This window comes from Mustela nigripes, chromosome 9 (assembly GCF_022355385.1).
Source record: "Mustela nigripes isolate SB6536 chromosome 9, MUSNIG.SB6536, whole genome shotgun sequence".
Taxonomy (NCBI): domain Eukaryota; kingdom Metazoa; phylum Chordata; class Mammalia; order Carnivora; family Mustelidae; genus Mustela; species Mustela nigripes.
The window spans coordinates 47,905,748-47,927,503 of NC_081565.1; the positions used below are offsets into that span (position 1 = coordinate 47,905,748).

A 21,756-nucleotide genomic window follows, 5' to 3' on the forward strand; every position below is an offset into this window, starting at 1 on the left:
GGAAAAAAAAAAAAAAAAAAAAAAAAAATCAAACTGGAGTCAGTAGGATGTAGGCTCTAGAGTTAAACAGTCAAAATCTGAATCTCAATTCTATTCTTCAATAGCTGTGTAATCTGGGCAACTCAACTTCTCTAGCCTCAGGTTCTTTAGTTGTCAAAGGAGTATTCTAAGAAACCATCAGGAAAATGCAAATCAAAACTCTAAGGAAAAGGCACTTCACACCTGCTAGAGGCAAAAACATAGGCAATGACAAGTGCTGGTGAGGATATGGACAAGTTGGAAGCTTCAGGCTTAGCTGGTGGGCTGGTGGGCATGTAAAATGGCATAGTTCCTGTGGGAAATAGTCTGGTAGTTCCTCCAACAGAATTAGCATATGATCTAGCAATTCCACTCCTAGCTATCTACCCAAGAGAAATGAAAACATGTCCACATAAAAACTTATATAGGAAGGTTCATAACAGCACTACTAATAATAGCCAAAAAGTGAAAACAACCCAAAAGTTCATCAGCAGATGAATGGAAAAGTAAAATGTGGTGTGTATCTATGCAGTGGAATATTGTCCGGGGATTTCTCCTACCGTGTCTGCCAGGGGCATATAGGAGAACCCAGGAAATGTCTTCCTGTGGAAGACCCAGGCCACCCCATTCACACCCCAAGAGGTGGTTTCCTACAGACCAGCTCTGGCCTGAGGCACCCGAGAGAATGTCACCATCTAGCAGGCCAGAGCCACATCCTCCCTATAAGGTCTCATCTTGATCTTGAGTAGGGAGACCCTCTCCATTCCTTCCTTTGGGTAATCTCTCCAGTCCTAGAAGTAGGAGCTTCTCCTTACATTTATCAATGAATATTCTTTAGAGCCTCTTTTATAACTTTAAGTCATGGGAGAGCATTTACTAGTTAATAATTCTCTGTATTAAGTTTTTCTTTGTTCAAATTACCAGCAGGATCTCTCTCTCCTGCCTAGACCCAGACTCATACCCTGGTGCTTTCTTTCTCCCCACCACATTCTCTAGGGGCTGGGGCGCAAAGATTTTAAGCACATTAGAATTTACAACTATTGTCTGATTTTTTTTTTTTTTTTTTTTTTTGGCCCAGGAAGACACAAATAGGTGGTTTTAAATATCCCATTTAATAGCTTAATAGAAGAAATCTTGTTTTTCACAGACCACTAAAAAATATTAAGAGCTTCTGGGATTATGTTAATCCTTAAAAGAAGGTGAATGGTTGCTTTAATAACTTACTTTTTTTAATTCTTAAAAACTGGAAATTAAAATGTGTGTTTCATTTCATGGTTATCAACACATCAGAAATGGGTAGGGAATACAGAAGTGTGTGGTACAGAACATTTACCCTTGTTTCCGTTCACCGGTAGAACTGTGCTTCTTAAAAACTGCTCTAGTTCTAAATCAAACACACTAAGTCAGAGTCACCCATCTAAAAAGAAATAATAAAAAACAAGACCTGCGTTTTTTTTGTTTTGTTTTGTTTAAAGATTTTATTTATTTTATTTGACAGACAGAGATTACAAGTAGGCAGAGAGGCAGGCAGAGAGAGAGGGGAGGAAGCAGGCTCTCTGCTGAGCAAAGAGCCCTTTGCGGGGCTCGATTCCAGGACCCTGGGATCATGACCTTAGCCGAGGGCAGAGGCTTTAACCCACTGAGCCACCCAGGCGCCCCAAGACCTGTGGATTTATACAAAGGTCTTTCTGTAATATACGGAGATGGGAAAATGATCTTCCATATCTTTAGGAGAAGCACACATCTCTCAGTGAATAGAAACTTACTGAATGATTATCATGTGGTAAACAATGTGTCAGGTGTTGAGAATGTGAAGTTAAATAGATAACATCCTATCTTATTTCAGTATGTAGAGTATTCAATTAACAACTAGCTAAAAGACTTTGAAAAGCTCTCATCTACGATCAGGTCACAAAGATAAAGCAAAAACACTTCAGTGGAAAAAAAAAATACAAAAAGTTCAACAACTGTTGCAATTTCAATTTCAACATGCTTAAGAGAATACAGGCAAAGTGTGAGAAAGACCAAGATCCTTTCCCTCAATGAGCTCGCAGCATAGCTGCAAGAACATACACGTAGCCCTCTAACTTAAGACACAACACGACTGAGTGATACTAAAAGAGCTGAGGATGCCAAGAAAAGGGTCATGAATTCGGGCTCCAGGAGGCTGAGAACAACTGGATGGGTTTTGAAGAATGAGTAGGTCAGGCCAAGGAAACAAAAGAGCTTTACGAGCAAAAGCAAAGATTCAGGGAGAGAACTGGAGAGTTTGCATCCTGTTAAAATTTACAGGTATATCTGAGAGAGAGGCCTGGACGGGCGCGGAAGGAAAGCCAAAGCAAACTGTGGATTACAATTTTAAAAATAGGGATCATATCTCCACTCCCAGCTTCCATTTTGCAGCACGCTATCACAGGAGAATGTATATGGCCCTAATAGTATCCCTTCCTCGCCCTTCTTCACCAGCTGCTGAAGAGTGAGTCTAACTATCAGAGTTAGTAAGATTCACACACATGTGAGTGAACAGTAAAGCGTACTGGAGTCGGGACGATTCTCAGGAAGTATCCATCGTCTTAGTTATGTGTCTGACCCTGTCATAAAGGGGTGAGAAAACTTTTTGTGAGCTGAAAGAATAGAAGTCTCAGACACGGGGACATCTTGCCCTGCCCCCAGATCCATCCAGAACCCAACCATTGTTCTCCAGGACCAAACCACAACAGGAAGTAGAACGATATTAGAAAATTTGGGCCACATTCTGTCTTATCAGGGTGGAGGCAAGAAGTTCCTTCTCTCAGGCAAGTCAACTACCTACTTCAAGTTTGGAAAGTTCTAGATGAGCAATCAGGAATTCCGAAGGTGTAGAATAAGGTCAGTTTGCCTATACGCTGGTTTCTGCCCACACCCTCAAACCAGGAATTACAGTGCCTGTATGTAGGCTGCGAGGACATTTAACAACACGCAATGAGACACAACCCTGCTTGTGCAGACGGAGCGACTGGCCTGCATTTATATACTCTCTCTCTCTCCAGGGCGACATGTTTCACCAGTTTCACTTCTTTAATCCTCATTCAATCCCCATCAAATTCATAGCTGGGAAAGTAATACTACATTTTACTGAAGGCAACACTCAAATACCAAAAGAGAAAACATCCAACCAACGTGGGTCCAGAACCCAGCCACTAACCAGACGTTGAAAATACTTTTATAGTCTCTTGACAAAAACAGACAGAGGAAGCGGACCAAGGTTGGTCAGCAGCGGGGAGCGGGGATGCGTGTGGGAGACCTGCAGTCTTCCAACTGAAGGCAGCAGTGGAGGGCAGGACACAGGAGACAACAAGAGCCATTTTGTCAAGGAAAATGGCCTAAGGTGCCACATATTGGAAAAGAAGTCTAGAAGCCTCAGGTCTTACAGATCCCAGAATTTCCAGGCACTTGAGGAGATTTTCCCCCCTTGGATTGTCCCAGATGTAACAACATGCTGCATAAACATGTAAATTAAATAGTATGGTAAGAAAAAAGGATTCCTTGCTCAAATAATGTTGGAGAAGCACAAGGAATTAGTTCCTTTTCTGCAGGATTTCTCAGGACCTTGAACTACTAATATAGTCAGAAAACTCAAAGAGGGGGGCACCTGGGTGGCTCAGTCGGTTGAGCTTCTGCTGTCAACTCGGGTCATAATCTCAGGGCCCTGGGATTGAGTGACACATCAGGCTCCTTGCTCAGCAGGCCTGCTTCTCTCCCTCTCCCTCTGCCTAGCCATCCCCATCCCCGCTTGTGCTCGCACTCTCTGACAAATCAATAAAATCTTTTAAAAAGAAAAATTTTTTTAAAGAAAACTCAAAGAGGTAAAAATTATACAGCATCTCCAAAACTTATTTTGCACTCCCCTCTCACAGTCTAGAAGAATAGACTAAGAGCTATACCACTGTGTGACAGAATGGTAAAGTTCAAGGAGAGGAGTTTAAATCCAAACAGATATTCACCAGGAGGTGAGATTATCTGCACAAACAGAAGTCCCACATTACCACTTCACCTTTATTTAAGAGAAACAAGGCGCCTCGGTGGCTTAGTTGGTTAAGCATCTGCCTTCAGCTCGGGGCATGATCCCAGGGTCCTGGGATGGAGTACCACATCAGGCTCCCCACAGGGAGTCTGCTTCTCCCACGGCCCCTCCTCCCACACATTCTCTCACTCTCAAATAAATAAATAAATAACATTTTTTTAAAAAATAAACATGAGAATCAAGGCTGAACTCATTACCTTTTGGTGGTCATCTCTATAGGACTCCTGCTGTACCATTTCCAAAAGGTTCAGAGCCAACTGCTGCCTCGAGGGACCTTCTTCATCCATGGACATACAGTCTTCCAAGGCAGTAGAAGACAGTATCTGCAGAAGCGGCATCACTAGCACCAAGGATGACCTTGGGATTTTCTGACCCTCGGCAACAGAGAGGAGCTTCAAAGCTATTCATCAAAACAACAATTTGCATTTAAAAAATTACGACCCCAAACAAAATGCTATTTTGTTCAAGAGAGATATGTAAAAAGTTTTCTCACCCCTTTACAACTGGGTCAGACACACAACTGAGACAATGGATCTTACCCTTTTAGAAAGGAACATAAAAATTATTGTCTAAAACAAGCTGTTAATGTATGTTCCTGTTCATAGAGAAAATACATACCAAAGAGTATAAACCAACTCTTTAAGTAAATGTGACTTTCTTTAAAATACAGCTCAGCTGGGGCACCTGAGTAGCATCTGACTCTCAGTTTCGGCCCAGGTCATAATTTCAAGGTCCCAAGACCAGGCCCCACATGAGGCTCCATGCTCAGTGCAGAGTCCACTTGAGAGTCTCTCCCTCTCCCTCAGTTCTTCCCCTTCTTCCTCTCCCCCCCCCCCCACACACTTGGATGCTCTCTCCCTTCCCCTCATCTTTGAAGATAAATAAAATACAATTCAACTTTTGTCCTTTTATTGCCAGGTCCTTCCACTGCCCTCAAGGAGCCAAGAGACCGGAGTTCCTGATCCGTGGATTTTAAGACCAATGTGCATGCTTCTTTTACAAACCCATGTGAGAATTATATTGAGATGCATTGGTAAAGGGAGGCAAAACAGGGAAGTCCTTCACTGTAATTGCTAAAAAGTAAATCAGGAATAGTCTCAGAGTCCATAACTGGTAACAAACAAACCCATTTTCATAAATGATCTTTTTTTAACATGGGCACTCAACTTATACATCAGAAATACACACAGAAAAGAAAATACACACAGAAATGTGTGATGACTTACTCACATATATAATCTACCCTAGACCATTAACAAAATGAGATAAAGCAGAAATATAATTTTCACAATTATTAGATGAGCCCTAATTTACCAAAAGATGTCATTCATAGGTTTCCGAGCTAGATTATCGATCAATCAATCTCCCCACAAAAACAAAAAAAAGTCTAGTCTACAAGCCTTAAGTCATGTCAGTGAGTTGCCAATATTTTCTTCTCATCACTTGGCAGTCAAACCTGAACATGGTAACAAATACCTGTTATTCTAACACTGCTAATTGACCTTCCCTGCCTAAATATTAGTCTTTTTTAATTAAGTTTTAAAAATATGGAATGCTTCACAAATGTGCAAGTATCTTTGCACAGGGGGCATGCAAATCTTTTCTGTACCATTCCAATTAAAATATTAATTTTAATCCATAATTGTCCCTGAGAGATTATGAAAATCCATTATCTCTAATAAAACAGGACATGTATACATTTCTATCTTCTATATTATAAATCTTCCAGGCATTTTTATAAATTGCTATTTATAATCAAGGCTAGTGTTAATAATTAAGAAGCATAACACTGTATTAATGCTGTGGATTTGTCAAGTTTGAAATCATCAATATCTTCTTGGTTATTCTATTTGAACACTCTTCTCCAATATACTGAACAGCCCATCTTCCCTACTCTTCAACGTAACATACTGGATAATGGAAATGCTCGGTCACTAGATTATAGTGCTGCTTGCACAACTCTGTAAATTCATTTTTTTAAAAAGCCACTTTATTGTACACTTAAAAATGGTATACTTTGTGGTAAATAAACTATACCTCAATAAAGCTGTTAAAAAAGAAAACAAAACTACAGCTGTCAGTGGATGGAACTGGAGGATATTATGCTGAGCGAAATAAGTCAATCAGAGAAAGACAAGTATCATGTGATCTCACCCATTGTGTGGAATTAAAAAACAAAACACAGGATCATAAGGAAGGGAGGAAAAAATAAAACAAGATGAAACTAGAGAGGGAGAGAAAACCGTAACTGACTCTTAATCTCAGGAAACAAACTGAGGGTTGCTCGAGGGGAGGAGGTGGGATGGATGGTGGATGGTGTGGCTGGGGGATGGACACTGGGGAGGGCAGGTGATGCAATGAGCACTGGGTATTATACAAGACTAATGAATCTACTGACTTCTCCCTCTGAAACTAATCATACATTATAGGTTAATAAATTTAATTTAAATTTTAAAATGGAAGAGGAAAAAAACAACAATAACAACTATGGCTGTCCGAAGTACCAGCCCTGGCAAATTATACCTCTGGGAAGATGCCATGCACTCTGCTCTCAGAATACCACCATCAACAAAAAAGGTAAAAGCACTTCAGAAAGAGCCTCAGGAGGAGGGCACAAATGAGACAAGGCCAACAGACAAAAAAGAGCGCAGGATGCCAAGGGCCCCCTCCATGTGCTACAGCTTTTCTCAAGATAGATTGGAAGTGGAAAAGGAATTCACCTCAAAATCACGATGAATTAAAATGCCCACAATGACCTACACAATCAGTATCTACCTCTTTACACACTTTAAAATGAGAGTGGGGATGATCAACAGATCATGGCACCATGCAACATAATTTGGACAGGTTCTCCATTACTACATAGATGTTACCCCAAGTAAAGAGACACAACAGTAGCATAAAAGCTGCATTTTAAAGGTGTGACTTGGTTGCCAATCGGCCAGACATATCAACCTGGTTTTTTACCATATTCTTAAATAGAGTATTTTTACCCCCCCGCTTTAGTCCCATTCCTCACTGGTAGGAGAGCTGAGATACTTGGTAAATTATGTGTATGTGTGGAGCCGTTGCATAAAACACCTTGTGGGATATGAAAAACAAAGTTCTATTTCAGAATGATTAACCAGGAAAATTTCTAGAATGAAAACTCAAAGTATACAGGACTTTCTAGCATAGCATAACACATAGCTCAAGGGAGTCCCCCCAACACTTATGTTATACATACATTTTACTCTTGTGAGGATATTTTTATTTACCTAAACTTAGGATTGGCTTCTGCTGACTTGCTGGTGTCTGCAGCAGTAAGAAAGCTATTCCAACTGTGACCGGTTCAACAGGAAAATCCTAAAAGAAAAACAAAAAAGGAGTTGAAGAAGTTCCCAGAGCCATGGCTTTTTAATAGCATGTATCCAGGAAGAGTATATTTAACATGAAAGATCATCAACCTATTGTACAAAGCTATTTACAGTAAGCCAGCTCTACTACAGGAAGGATGGGGACTCCACAGCAATCACACATAAATTCAAAACGTTATCATATCTGGTTGAAGAGCAGAGGCTATCCACCAAATTAACTTGAAGAGAAAATGCCTGGGCACCTGGGTGGCTCAGTTGGTTAAGCATCTGTCTTTGACTCAGGTCATGATCCCAGGGTCCTGGGATTGAGCCCCGCATCGGGCTCCCTGCTCTGCGGGGAGTCTGCTTCTCCATCTACCCCTCCCCTCACTCGTTTTCTCTTTCCTTCTCTCTCTCAAATAAATAAAATCTTGAAAAACGAATTAAAAAGAGACAATGCCTTAACACAACAAACAGACCTATACATCTTCACAAACAGTCTTTCAAATCACTGAAAAACTACCTGAAATACTAAAAGAATACTTCATTTTTAAAAAGTAGGTCAACTGTTTAATTACCTAATCCAGGCATGATTCATCTATATAACTTACATAAAGAACTACACATAATGATCTTAATAAATGATGCTATTTTGGGGTGCCTTGGTGGCTCAATTACACATCCCCACTCTTGGTTTAGACTCAGATTATGATCTCCAGGCAGGGAGATCGAGCCCCATGTTGGGCTCCACCTCAGTGGGGAGTCTTCTTTCCCTCTCTCTCTGCCACTCTCCACCTCCCCAACCTGCTCAAGTGTGCCTTCTCTCTCTCTCTGAAATAAATAAATCTTTAAAAAATAAATTCTGTTATTTTAATAAAGGAAACAGTAATACTGAGGGAGGCAGAGATTATTCTTAAATCACAGTAATCTATTAAGCATATATGAATGTAGTAAATCAATAATCACAGAAACTGAAAATCATTATTTTTCACCAAGTATATCAATCACATAGAAAGCAAAATGGAGGGCGCCGGGGTGGCTCAGTCGTTAAGCATCTGCCTTCAGCCCACTGGGATGGAGTCCCACATCAGGCTCCCTGCTCAGTGGAAAGCCTGCTTTTTCCTCTCCCACTGCCCTACTTGTGCTCCCCTCCTCACTCCCTAATAAAATCTTTTAAAGAAAGAGCAAACTGGATGTGAACATTAAGTTCTTGTATCTCTTGCAATTTACTTACTAGATGTTATTTGAGCCTTCTAAATAAAGAAAATATTAACACATTCTGTAACTAAAGAAGAAAGGTCCAGCACACTTCACTAAAATTACTTCATTCTGAAATTTTGCAGATGCTATTGCAGAGCAGAAATAATATGAATCAGAGGACGGGCAAGGAGAAAAAAAAAACCAAAAATGTGTGGTAGAAACACAGGTTAAGAAAACACTTGGAGAAAACTAACTAATCTGACAAACTCAGAAGTTATAATCTTGGAGGGCTATTAACTCTGGCACAAATAGATATATAATAAATATATATATATATATATATATATATATATATATATATATATATATCTCTTCATCTCAGTTTCACCATTTAAAAAGTGAAAATAAGGGCACCTGGGTGGCTCAATGGGTTAAAGCCGCTGCCTTCGGCTCAGGTCATAATCTCAGTGTCCTGGGATCAGCCCCGCATCGGGCTCTCTGCTCAGCAGGGAGCCTGCTTCCCTCTCTCTATCTCTCTGCCTGCCTCTCTACTTGTGATCTCTGTCTGTCAAATAAACAAATAAAAAAAAAATCTTTAAAAAAATAAAAAGTGAAAATAAACTGCAAACTCTTCCCAAGTGCATGTTTATGGACTTTTAAAAACCAGCAAAAGAAGAAAATTAAGGGGCACCTGGGTGGTTCAGTCATTAAACGTCTGCCTTCGGCTCAGGTCATGATCCCAGGGTCCTAGGATCAAGCCCCACATTGGGCTCCCTGCTCAGCAGGGAGGCTGCTTCAACCCTCCTACTTCCCCTGCTTGTTCCCTCTCTCACTGTCTCTCTCTCTCTGTCCAATAAAGAAATTAGATCTTAAAAAAAGAAGAAGAAGAAGAAGATTAAATTGTTTTAATGGAATATTTTTTCATTTGTGTCTTTGGGCCTATACCCCCTCACTGCTTTGAAATATAGTTGAGAACAAAGCAATGGCTATCTATTTGAAGACAATGTATTTTTTAAAAATAAGACACTTATGGGGCGCCTGGGTGGCTCAATGGATTAAGCCGCTGCCTTCGGCTCGGGTCATGATCTCAGGGTCCTGGGATCGAGTCCCGCATCGGGCTCTCTGCTCGGCAGGGAGCCTGCTTCCCTCTCTCTCTCTCTCTGCCTGCTTCTCCATCTACTTGTGATTTCTCTCTGTCAAATAAATAAATAAAATCTTTAAAAATAAAAAAATAAGACACTTATTGTATATACCATCACACCATTCTTTGTCATGATCTTTTCCTCAATTTCTTTTCATATTCTGCATATCCATTTTAAAAAAGAGAAGAAAAACCAGCAAAGTCATTTAAATTTCAAATTTCCTGGCTACCAAGAAGATGAGAGACAAATTAAAGTATGCCTTTATACTAAGGCTACACTGGAAAGCTTTCTTCACAAAAGCTATCACCGCAAAGGCCACAAAGTAGTATTTCGGGGCTCTGACATGGACTAGAAACATGCTAAGTGGATGGAACTTTTTTAAAAGAGAGAGTTGCCGGGGTGGGGGGGGGGTGTGCAGGACAGAGGGAGACAGCAGGCTCCATGTTCAACACAAAGCCTGACACAAGGCTCAATCTCAGGACCTTGATATAATGACTGAGCCAAAATTAAGAGTCGGATGCTTAACTGACTGAGCCCCTAGGTGGATAACTTAGAGGTGGGAAGGTCCAAGTAAAAATGGCATTCTCCAAGAAGAGGGAGACTTCAGAGTAGAAGGTGAAAGGAAATGAGCTGGAGAGCAAGGCACCACGACGAAGGAATAGTAGGGGATTACACCAGGTAAGCTTAAATTGCTTACAGTTCTAAGAAATCTATTGTTTGATTGATCTTTAATGGAGACCAAATAACTTCATGAGGTCTCTTAACAGAAGACTGTATCAAACATCTCATATGCCACTTGAGATCCTATATGTACTGCTACTACAACTCATGCTTTCTGACCCAGGCTAGTGAAAGGTCCAGAGGACAGGACAGTTAAAGCCTCACAGGCTGATGCTTGACAAACTGACAAGGGAAGCCCATGGATAAATGCTTCCCTCCTTTATCTGGATCCTTCTGGGACATATTTCATAACACTTCTCAGAATATTCTGTGCGATCAAGCAATTGGTTGTTCCTAGCACTGGGCAACATGGAGATACTTGTATTCTCTCTCTCCCATTTCCAGTATTTCAGGGTCTTGGCCCTTTCCTGGCATCACCCTTGCAAATAAACTCCTGCTGCATACACCTTGGCTTTTATGGAAATATGGATTGTGCTCCTGACATTAAGGAAACTGAGGAACGACTTTTGGAGGAACCCAGGCTAATTCAGAGCCTATCTGGAGCAAGGAAGGAAAACACAAAAGAGGAGGAAATGCTTTTACACGGGGCCACAGAAGTCACAGGACTTTTAATAGCAGTGGACCTTAGAGTCCACACTTTTTGTCCTCAATTCAAATGAAATCCTATCACTGGGCATCACCAATGAAGCAGACACTAAGTACACACACATACACACACACACACACACAAACACACACACACACGGTGAAGAAAGGTGAGTGGAACTGAGTCAGCTGATGGCAAAGTGTTCCAGAATTCAGGTTCCTGGCCTTCTCAAAATTGGGCTGTTTAGCTCTTGCTTCACTCTGACAGCTACCCAGTCTCCTCACCATCAATATCATTTTTGCCTAATTTTGCTTTTGAGTGTAATGGAAAGGACCTTAGGTTATGATCATTCAAACAGTGCTACAAATAACCAAGACTAAATCCACGGCAACTAATATAGCATAAGGAATGCATCCATTTTCAGAACGCAATGAAACATCTCTGATAGAAGAACATAAAAATAACAAAGGGGAAAAGAAAAGTTAATGTAACACTTGAACTGCATATCCAGCTAATAAACTCAGTGATATAGGAACGATACAGCCTTAGCCTAGGTAATATGAATGTCTCTTTTTTTTTTTTAATTTGAGCGTAAGAAATGGAGCAGGGGGAGGGAAAGACTCCCTGGGGCTTGATCTGGGACTCTGGGATCATGATGATCTGAGCCAAAGGCAGATGCTTAATCAACTGAGCCACCTAAGTGCCCTAGTAATAAGAATGTCTTATTCTACTTAATTTTTTTCAGATTACAGTGTACATAGCCCTAAAGGATATAGGTGTACAAATTAGTTTTCCTAGGCTTTTTCTTTCTTTCTTTTTTTTTTTTTGGTTAAACCTCAGAAACACTGGGCCAGAGTTGCGGGTAGAAAATTACAAAACACAAGTATTTTAACAGTTCTATTCATATTTACTTCCTTCTAAAATTGTTAAATATTGAGCAAAAGGAGGACACTATAAAAATGATTTTCACAGGCATCACTACTGTTTTAAATTAAAATACAGTGTAATTCCACAGGCCAATATTCCTAATGACACATACGCAAAAATCAACAAAGTATTAGCAAACCAAGTTCAATCACACATTGAAAGGATCACGTATCATAATCAAGTGAGATTTCCTCTAGGAATGCAAGGATGGTTCAACAACTGCAAATTAACATGATACAACACCTTCACAGAATGAAGAAAAATCATATGATCCCCTCAATAGACGCAGAAAAGCATTTGATAAAACTCAACAATCATTTATGTTAAGAATTGTCAACCAAGTGGGTAGGAAGTGAACATACTTCAACATTCTAAAGAACATATAGGAGAAACCCACACCTAAAATCATATTCATTGGTGAAAGCTGAAAGCTTTTCCTCTAAAATCAGTAATAAGATAAGTATGTCCACTCTCACTACTTTTATTCAACTTGATAGAGGAAATCCTAGTCACAGCAATTAGGCAAGAAAAAAAGATAAAACACATCCAAATTAGAAAGAAAGGGAGAAAACTGTCACTATTTGCTGATAACATATATTATATGGAAAACCCTAAAACTTTAGGGTTACTATTAGGATCACTATTAGAATAAATGAATTCAGTAAAGTTTCAGGATATAAAAATCAACATACAGAAATCTGTTGTTTCTATACACTAATAAGCTATCAGAAATAGAAAATTAAAAAGAAAATCCCATTTACAATTGTATCCCAAAAAAAAGGAGAAAGGAAAAACAAGCACAGGAATAAATTTAACCAAAGAGGGGGAAGAACTATACTGTGAAAACAATAAGACACTGATGAAAGAAACTAAAGAAGATACAAATAAATGGGAACATATTCCATGCTCATGGGCTATAAGAATCACTGTTAAAATGTCCCTAACACCCAGAACAACCTAAAGATTCAGTGCAATCCCTATCAAAATACCAACTGAATTTTTCACAGAACTAGAATAATCCTACAGAACCACAAAAGACCTCAAATAGCCAAGGTAATCGTGAGAAAGTAGAACAAAGCTGGAGGAAGTAGCACACTTCCAGATTCCAAATTATACTCAAAGCTACAGTGATCAAAACAGTATGATGCTGGGGCACCTGGGTGGCTCAGTCGATTAAGGGTCTGCCTTCAGCTCAGGTCATGAGCCCAGAGTCCTGGGATCAAGCCCCGCACCAGGCTCCCTACTCAGCGGAGAGCCTGCCTCTCCCTCTCCCTCTACTATTCCCCTGCCTGTGTACTCTTTTTTTCTCTCTTTCTCTGTCAAATAAAATAAGCGAAATCTTAAGACAAAACAAAAAACACTATGGTACTGACACAAAGACAGACACACAGACCAAAACAGAACAGAGCTCAGAAATAAACCCACATGTATATGGACAATAAATCTTCAATGAAAAAGGAAATAATATACCAGGGGGAAAGGATAGCCCCTCAAAAAATGGTGTTGGGAAAACTGGACAGCTACTTGCAGAAGAATGAAACTGGACCACACATAAAGATAAACTCAAAATGGATTAAGGCCTTACTATAAGACCTGAAACCATAAAATTCCTATTAAAAAACATAGGCAGTAGGCAACCTGATGCTGGTCTTAGCAGGATCTTTTGAATGTCTCCTCAGACAAGGGCAACAAAAGCAAAAACAAACACATGAGACGATATCAGAATAAAAAGCTTTTGCACAGCCAAGGAAACCATTAACAAAATGAAAAAGCAACCTATGGAATGGAGAAGATGTTTGCTAGTGACATATCTGATGAGGAGTCAACACCCAAAATGGAAAAAGAACTATATTTTTTACAGGTTTTCTATATCTTATCTCTAAAATGTTACATATCATATACAACATATATTATGTATCTAATGAGTATGATTATATATAATAATTTTACATTAGAATAGGCATTGATATTTTATATATCAATGTTATTGCTATAATTATTTATCATGCTATATACTAGAGCTAACAGATACATATTACTGTGTAGTATGATATATAACATCAATATACCATTATATAATATATAACATAGTATTACCTATAAAGTCCCAGCAGATATAAAACCATACTGATCACAAGACTGACAAACAGGCAAATGACTTACCTGAGCTTCCTTGGCTCCCACTCTAATTTATATGTAGTTTGTTTCCTTCTACTCCTTTACTCTAATTTGGTTCCTACCACCATCCCTCCACTGACATGTTTTCCTCTAATGTAAACAAGAAACTTCTACTTATTGCACCCTAAGACTTCTTTCCATACCTTACTTAAAACACTCTGTCCATGAAAGTGTTGCCCATTCCCCTTTTTGAGATATTCCTTCCCTTGATTTTCACGTCCTCAGTCCCTTCTACTTATCATATATATCCTTCTGACCACACTTTCTCCTCGTTTTCAGCACACTCCAGCCCTGGAGTTCCATAAAAACCCACGTAATGTAATCCCACAGGTAAAACTCCCATCCCAAAGAAGACATCTACAAATCTGTACCTTTAGCCTAAACTTCTATCCTAAATTTTCAGACCACATATCCAATTACCCATGATCCTTACACACCTCAAACCAAGCATATCTAAAGCTAAATTTATCCTCTGCCCTCCAACCTCAGTTGGAGGTAACATCAGTTACCATTTCTCAAAGTGAAGGGCACCATCCAGCTGCTCAAAAGAGACAGCTGAGACTTAGCCAAGGAACTTCTCCTTGACCATCTACTCAGCCACAAAGCCCTACTGATTTCATCTCCTCCCTCTCTCTATTCCCACTCTCTTTTCCTCCCTCTTCTACTCTTGCCTACTCTTTTCCCCTAATTAGTTCTTGCTGTGAACTGAGGTGTGCCCCTGCCACACAAATACATATGTTGAAGTAACCATACCCAGTTACTCCTTACCTGAAGTAAGAATACCTAACTACCAAGCTGACTATATTGGGAGTATGGAAGTAATTAAAAAATTAAATGAGGTCATGTCTGGAAGTCCCTTGAAGTCACAGAAAGTGTCTTTTTATGTATGTATTCTATAGGGTCTGGCATATAATAGGTATTAAAGAATTGGAGCACCTTAACTGGTGCTCCAAATGTAGTGATCGTTTTTATAACAGATGACAAAAGTAGACATTAACAGTATGATCTAATGGTATTTGACTAAACACCTTTGATACCAATAAAGTTAAAAGAGCACACTCACCCTGCTACTGAAAGACCCAATTAAGAGAACTGATGTATTAAAATGTCATACTCTCAGGGCACCTAGGTGGCTCCGTAGGCTAAGCATCTATCTTCAGCTCAGGTCATATCCAGGGTCCCGGGATCAAGCCCCGCATCAAACCTCCCTCTCCCTCTGCCACTCAACCTGCTTGTACTTGCTCAAGCTCTCTATCTCTTCCTGTCAAATAAATAAAATAAAATGTTTTAAAAAGGAGTGTGGTTTCATTGGTATTCTCCTTACCTCCTTCAAAAGTTCAACACTGTGCTCTAAAAGGTGAATTAAAGATGAGCATTCCCCAGTTATCGTTAGGCTGACTTCACAGACACACAGCAGCTGCAGGGTCAGCTGGGTAAGCTGAATTTTCCAGAAAATGGGATGACGCAGTAAGCTTAAATATACTTCTTCAATAAACAGCATCACTTCTGTTGTCTGGATCAAATCTTTTACCTGTTTAAAAAAAAGTCATTATAGGATATTAAAATAATATACAAGGGGGTACTCTGGATGGCTCAGTGGGTTAAAGCCTCTGCCTTCGGCTCAGGTCATGATCTCAGAGTCCTGGGATCAAGCCCCGAGCCAGGCTCTCTGCTCAGCGGGGAGCCTGCTTCCTCCTCTCTGTCTCTCTCTGTCTCTCTCTCTCTCTCTGCCTGCCTCTCTGCCTACTTGTGATCTGTCAAAAAAGAAAAAAAAAGGGGTGGGGCGCTCCTGAGTGGCTCAGGTCATGATCTCAGGGTCCTGGGATCAAGCCTCACATGGGGCTCTCCGCTCAGCAGGGAGCATGCTCCCCCGCCCCCTGCCTGCCTCTCTGCCTACTTGTGACCCCTCTCTCTGTCAAATAAATAAATAAAATCTTTTTTTTTTTAAATCTTAAAATAAAATATACAAAACAAAAGATAATTTTAAACTATCTAAGAAGTTTTGGCAATCTTTTCTAAACCTATAAAGACTTAAAGAGATGAAAACATTTACATTAACTCAAAGAGAATTAAACCAGGTAAAAACTCTGCCTTATTGTTGCCACTAACCAAAATACAATTTGCTACTGTTTCTGTTACTGCTGGCTGACACAAATTCTTTTCGTTTATTTTTCTGACTTCTCTGAGTAAAGATTTTTCTATTTTAAGACAAACGACAAGACTGTGCCAACATGTTGAAGGAAATTAATCAAAGTTGGTTTTGAGCTCTCCAAATGAACTCTCCTTTCAATGATTCCAACACAGTTACCTGGAAGAAAAGGGTTGGCATGTTATTCTAATGTACTACTAAGCCCTTCATCTGGAAGATATTTGCTCAGACAACCTTAACTGAGAGCACCATTTCCACACTTGGCAGATGCAATGAAAGACCATATTCAAATGGTAGGGTGTCTTCTCAACAGGCTAATGCATTAGATAGGAAGGACTTGGGTGCTCTTGAAAATCCCAATTCAATTCAAACCCAGCTGTTCCGATCAAAATTCTGGAGTTGGTATTAAGGATATGGTCCTGCTCACAGACACATTGGCATTTACCAGAGATTACAAACAATGAACCATCTGCTTCAATCAGAAGCCTTGTGTCTGTTAAATTTATCAAGAGGAAAGCCTACAGTTGACCAGCTGTACCTTTCACCAATCGTTACCACCATAATAACCCAAAAGGATTATAAGTTATACAAAAAGAAAATTTAATTCCTAGCAAATAAGAGGGAAAAAAGATATTAAAAGATCAAGGGAGAAGAGACAGAAAATGGTAATTTATAAAAAGATAAACAGTCAAGTAGCTAAATTATTTTACTCTTTTAAAAACCTACAATGGCAAAGGCAAAGGCCACCAAGAAAAGGGATTGACACCAAGACAAAGCCTCATGTTTACTGGACAATATATTTCCTTGAATGTATTTTTTGTGCATACTTGAAATTTTCCATAATAAAAAAAATTTTGGACAACCTCAGCAAGCTAGCATTAAAGGCTCTGCAATCTTTACCAATACTTTTAGCAGTACTTGTAATGTTCTGTCTTGATGTAGCAATAGATTACGTGCAATGGATTACATGTGCCATGACAAGAGTCACAATTAAAAAGAAGGAACTATTAAGGATAGTCAACAGTGAAGTTTAAGGCAGGTAAATTAAAGACAAACAAATACGAATACTAAATGGAAGAGCAACTGGCGTGAAAAGAAACTAGAAATTTCATGAACCATCGTTTCATCATGGGTCAACACGGCAGCAGGGTTATTTCTAAAATAACATTTTTTTAATTGATGAGAGTCTATTCATGTGCACAGTATGGGTCAGACCACAAATACAGGGGTGTATTCAGCTCTAAAAAGAACATTTCATCGTGACACGTTCTGAGCACGGATAAACTAGAGAACTCCTGGCAACAGAGTAAAGTCTGGAAACCCTAGTACGAAAAAGTGATGAAGGAAAGAAAGGAGGAAAGGATGGAAAGGAAGAAAGAGAAGGGAAAGAAATAAACAACACAAAACAGGATGTAGGTGGGTTTTTTTAAAGCCTATTTTGTTTCGTTCTATAAGGAACAGAAACTAATGGGTAAAAGGAAAATGCAGGTCAATTAGAAGAACTAAACAAAAAGGCTGCCTTGCAAAACAGCACACTTCTTATCCCTAAAAATTTAGTCATGGGATGGTTATCTCGGAGAGTTTAAGAAATACCTGTAATCAGTGGGAAAATGGATTACGTTCCTACTAAACACTCAGATTCTTCATACTCTAATAAAGCCAATTTGTTAAGTGATTAAACGTATTTATGTTGCTAGTTCCATTAGTTCCAAATGATGTACCTACCTCCTTTTTTTTCTTCGCCTAGCTCAATTATAATTGGGGGAATGATATTCCCCCAAATACCTCTCAGAGCTCACAGATCCAGATTCATGGGGATGAAGGCAAACATCCAGCAGAGAGCACAGAACTGGGCGATGTAAGCACGAGCTGGAAGAGGTGTACCCCAGTCCAAGTTGTTCTGCTACACAGTGCTTTACTGCCCACACAAAACAAAAGCTTTGGAAAAGCCACAGGAGAATTCATTTTAATTAACTTTTCTCTGCCTTGATTACAGGAAAACCCATTTATGAGTCACAAAGGAAAGATTCAGTCCAGTCACTCTTTGCTAACACAAACTTAAAACAGGTCATCTGTGACCTCAAGTGATCACTCTGAAAAATCCTCACAGATTCCCACCATCAGCTAAGCAGCGTGGCACTCAGATTCTAGGCAAACGGGAAAACTCGACGATGAGAGGGACAGCCTGATAACTTAATCCTTACACTGACATCATAACCCAGTGGTAAGTGGCATTTTTTTTTAATCTGCAATTATAGAGACATTAGTTCAAAATTATTTCTCCCTCGAACATCCCCAGCATTTTCTCCATGCCTGTTCAACATCTTTGATCCATCCATACTTCGAATTATGAGAATTTACATACTTGTCTTAACTCCCTTCCTAGACTGTGGGCTTCTCACATGCAGGAGACCGCAGGGTCACCGAGTACGTTGTCAGGAGATATGTGGAACCTGGACTCTAGCCAGCGCTCAGCTGGTCATGCCCTGCATTTCCAGGGCTATATCTGCCCAGAAGCACACCTTTTGCTAATTTGTAGAGAGTTTTTTTTTTTTTTTTGTAACTCTTGTGTCTAGCATAAAGAGGAACTCAACTCAAAATTCTTTACCCTGCAAAGTCTTTCCTGAACAACAGAAACCTTTTATTTCTTACTAATCCTAAAATAAATTATATTGATTTACAGGTCTATGAACTTAGTTATAACAGGATATGTGTAAATGTTAAATCTATATTTGGTTCCTTCCTCATCTCCAAAAGTCTGCGAGCATTTCTAGAACCAGGCTTGTATCCAAGTTTGTAAATCATGCGTTCTACTCTATGCATGATGGGAACAACCAACACTGATTAAGGCTGCTGTTACATCAGTGGAGGAGGACGAGGGGCCTTACCTGCAAACACGGAACCATGTCACAACACAGCTGAAGTATCTGTTGTTCCAAGACTGATGGTTGCTCTGGGTCACCAGGAACCCGGGGTTGAAGTAAGACTTTCAGCAGCATTAGGCGCAGTTTAGCATATTCTTGTAACTGGGATGGTTCGCAATAGAGATACCATAGAAATGGTGCCATTATTTGGATACACGAAACTTCTGACCTGCAAATCATTTCATGCATAAGCCAGTCACCAAGTTCAACAGGGTACCAAGCAGTAATTGTCAAACATCAACTTATAGTTCATGACACACTAGGATACCACGGAATGTAACTTGTTTTTGTGATTCTTCAATTCCAACATGACTTACTGGGATCCATGCCTCCCAGGTCTTTGCACCCTGGGGAATATGACAACACCAGGAGCCCAGAAGCCTGATGCCCAGGACTACAAGAATGTTTACTCGCATACTAAAATATCATCTGCATCTGAAGGACCAGGCTTTGGTGGACATGAAAATGACCCTAGAGCCTTTTTGGAATTGCAGAAGTCAGGATGCACGCTCCAGGGATAGGACATTGACACGCATTTTTGGAAAAACTCCACAGGTGCAGTTCTATGGAAAACGAAACTATACGGGCATCCCAAGAAGACTACATGAACCATTAACATTTACTTGTCAAATGGTCAACACATGGGGTGTCCAAGCTATTGCACTTCATGCCTTTCAATCCATGTCCTCACCACAACCCTATGAAATAAAACCATCCCATTGCACAGTTGCAGCAATGAAAGAGGAGAAAGGTCATTTGCCAAGTCCTTCCTCTTAAGTTCTTCCCACTCAAAGGAGGAAGGCTTTACATATCTTTCATATCTATTTAGATTTCAATATACCTCAATAACTCATCCGAAGTCACTAAAATTTAGCTAGAATTACCCTTGAGGTATATACATTTGATCAGGTCATTAACCAGCTTAAAAGAGCATGCCCCCTTAAGATAAAGTATTTAGCTCAAGTCACAAACCCTCCATAATCGAGCCTCTGCTTGTCTTTTCAGCCTCATTGCTCACTCCCCTTTGCTCTCCACTGAGCTACACTAAATGTCTTTCAGATGTTCACTCAGGTTCTCTGAATGTTCTTCCCACCTGCTGTTCCCTCTACTTAGAACATTCTCCTCTTTTTTTCCTTTCCTGTTCCTGCCTCTTCTAATTCCTCTCACCTTCCAGTTCTTGCCTTTAAAATGACTCCCTTGGGGCGCCTGGGTGGCTCAGTGGGTTAAAACCTCTGCCTTTGGCTCAGGTCATGATCCCAGGGCCCTGGGATAGAGCCCCACATGGGGCTCTCTGCTCGGCAAGGAGCCTGCTTCCTCCTCTCTCTGCCAGCTTCTGCCTACTTGTGATCTCTGTCTGTCAAATAAATGAATAAAATCTTTAAAAAAATAAAATAAAATGACTCCCTGAGGGCCTTCCCTTAACCTAGTGAAAGCAGAGCCCCATTATGGGTTTCCACAGGACAATGAATATATTGTCATTATTTACTAAATACCTCTCTCTATCTTGGGCCATACTATAAGCCAAATGATAGCATGGATTTCTGTTTACTGCTGGATCACCAATAATGACATAGTAGGCCTCCCAAGAGATATTCAATTACTAAATTAATCGATTCAGTTATACTACATCATAGAGTAGTACTACAATTAGCATGCAGATCATAATTTTATTTTACTGTTTCATATTTATTATACATAGGGAATTATTAGATAAGCTATAAAGGTGAATAGGCATTATCTTTTTTTTTTAAGATTTTATTTATTTATTCATAAGAGACACAGAGAGAGTCGGAGGAGGAAGCAGACTTTCCAAGCAGCATGGAGCCTGATGTGGAACTCCATCACAGGACCCTGGGATCTGGATTTGAGCTGAAGGCAGGCGTTTAACCGACTGAGCCACCCAGGTGCCTAGCATTATCTATCCTTAAGAGGCATACAGCCTAGGGGCACCTGGGTGGCTCAGTCAGTTAAATGTCTTGGTGTGGGCTCAGGTCATGATCTCAGGGTCATGGGATCAAGCCCAAGCACAGAGCCTACTTGGGATTTTCTGTCTCCCTCACACACAAAAAAAAGAGGTGCACAATCTAACAGTGGCAATTAGCTCTCTTCTTGGACTAGAGGACATAAAGTGAAAACTTCTAAAAGAAAGAGAGTACAATACTTCAATACTTCATGGAAGAAATGCTATTTAAATTATCTTGACACATAATTTTATAAAACTATACATTAAACAGCAATGGGATTTCAAAACACCATTAGCATATTTTCAAGTTACCAAACTGGTAAGATTTACTTATTCATTTATTCTCTTGGCAAAATTTACTGAGTACCTCCAGTATCCCATTCACCCTTCTATGTGCTAGAAACAAAGCAAGAAACAGAAAAAATACTCAACCTGATGGTGCTCACAAGCTGGAGGGATTTTTTCCTCAAGAGACAAATATTTACACAATCTATAAAAAAACTTCTGAGGATTTCTGAGTTCATAATTCTTACTAAAACACGCCTTTTATCAAACCATCCATTTTAGGAAACTAAAAAGATCTTCATAGA

The 21,756-nt window shown here is 39.8% G+C and overlaps 1 protein-coding gene and 1 non-coding gene across 4 annotated transcripts in view; both read right to left on the minus strand.

Annotated features, from left to right (window-relative positions):
- FOCAD (focadhesin) overlaps window positions 1–21,756 on the minus strand; it is a 302,980-nt gene that overhangs the window by 201,312 nt on the left and 79,912 nt on the right. For 2 of the 3 annotated variants that reach the window (XM_059411566.1, XM_059411567.1), the window contains 4 exons: window positions 19,168–19,372; window positions 15,455–15,661; window positions 7,339–7,426; window positions 4,279–4,481 (listed from right to left, as the gene is read on the minus strand). In XM_059411566.1, the coding sequence (XP_059267549.1) occupies window positions 4,279–4,481; window positions 7,339–7,426; window positions 15,455–15,661; window positions 19,168–19,372 (703 nt within the window). The remainder of the gene's footprint in view (window positions 1–4,278; window positions 4,482–7,338; window positions 7,427–15,454; window positions 15,662–19,167; window positions 19,373–21,756) is intronic. The other variant, XM_059411568.1, reaches the window with a different exon arrangement.
- On the minus strand, window positions 5,623–5,724 carry LOC132025242 (U6 spliceosomal RNA). The gene has a single exon (XR_009406504.1). It is a non-coding gene; the product is annotated as a U6 spliceosomal RNA (small nuclear RNA).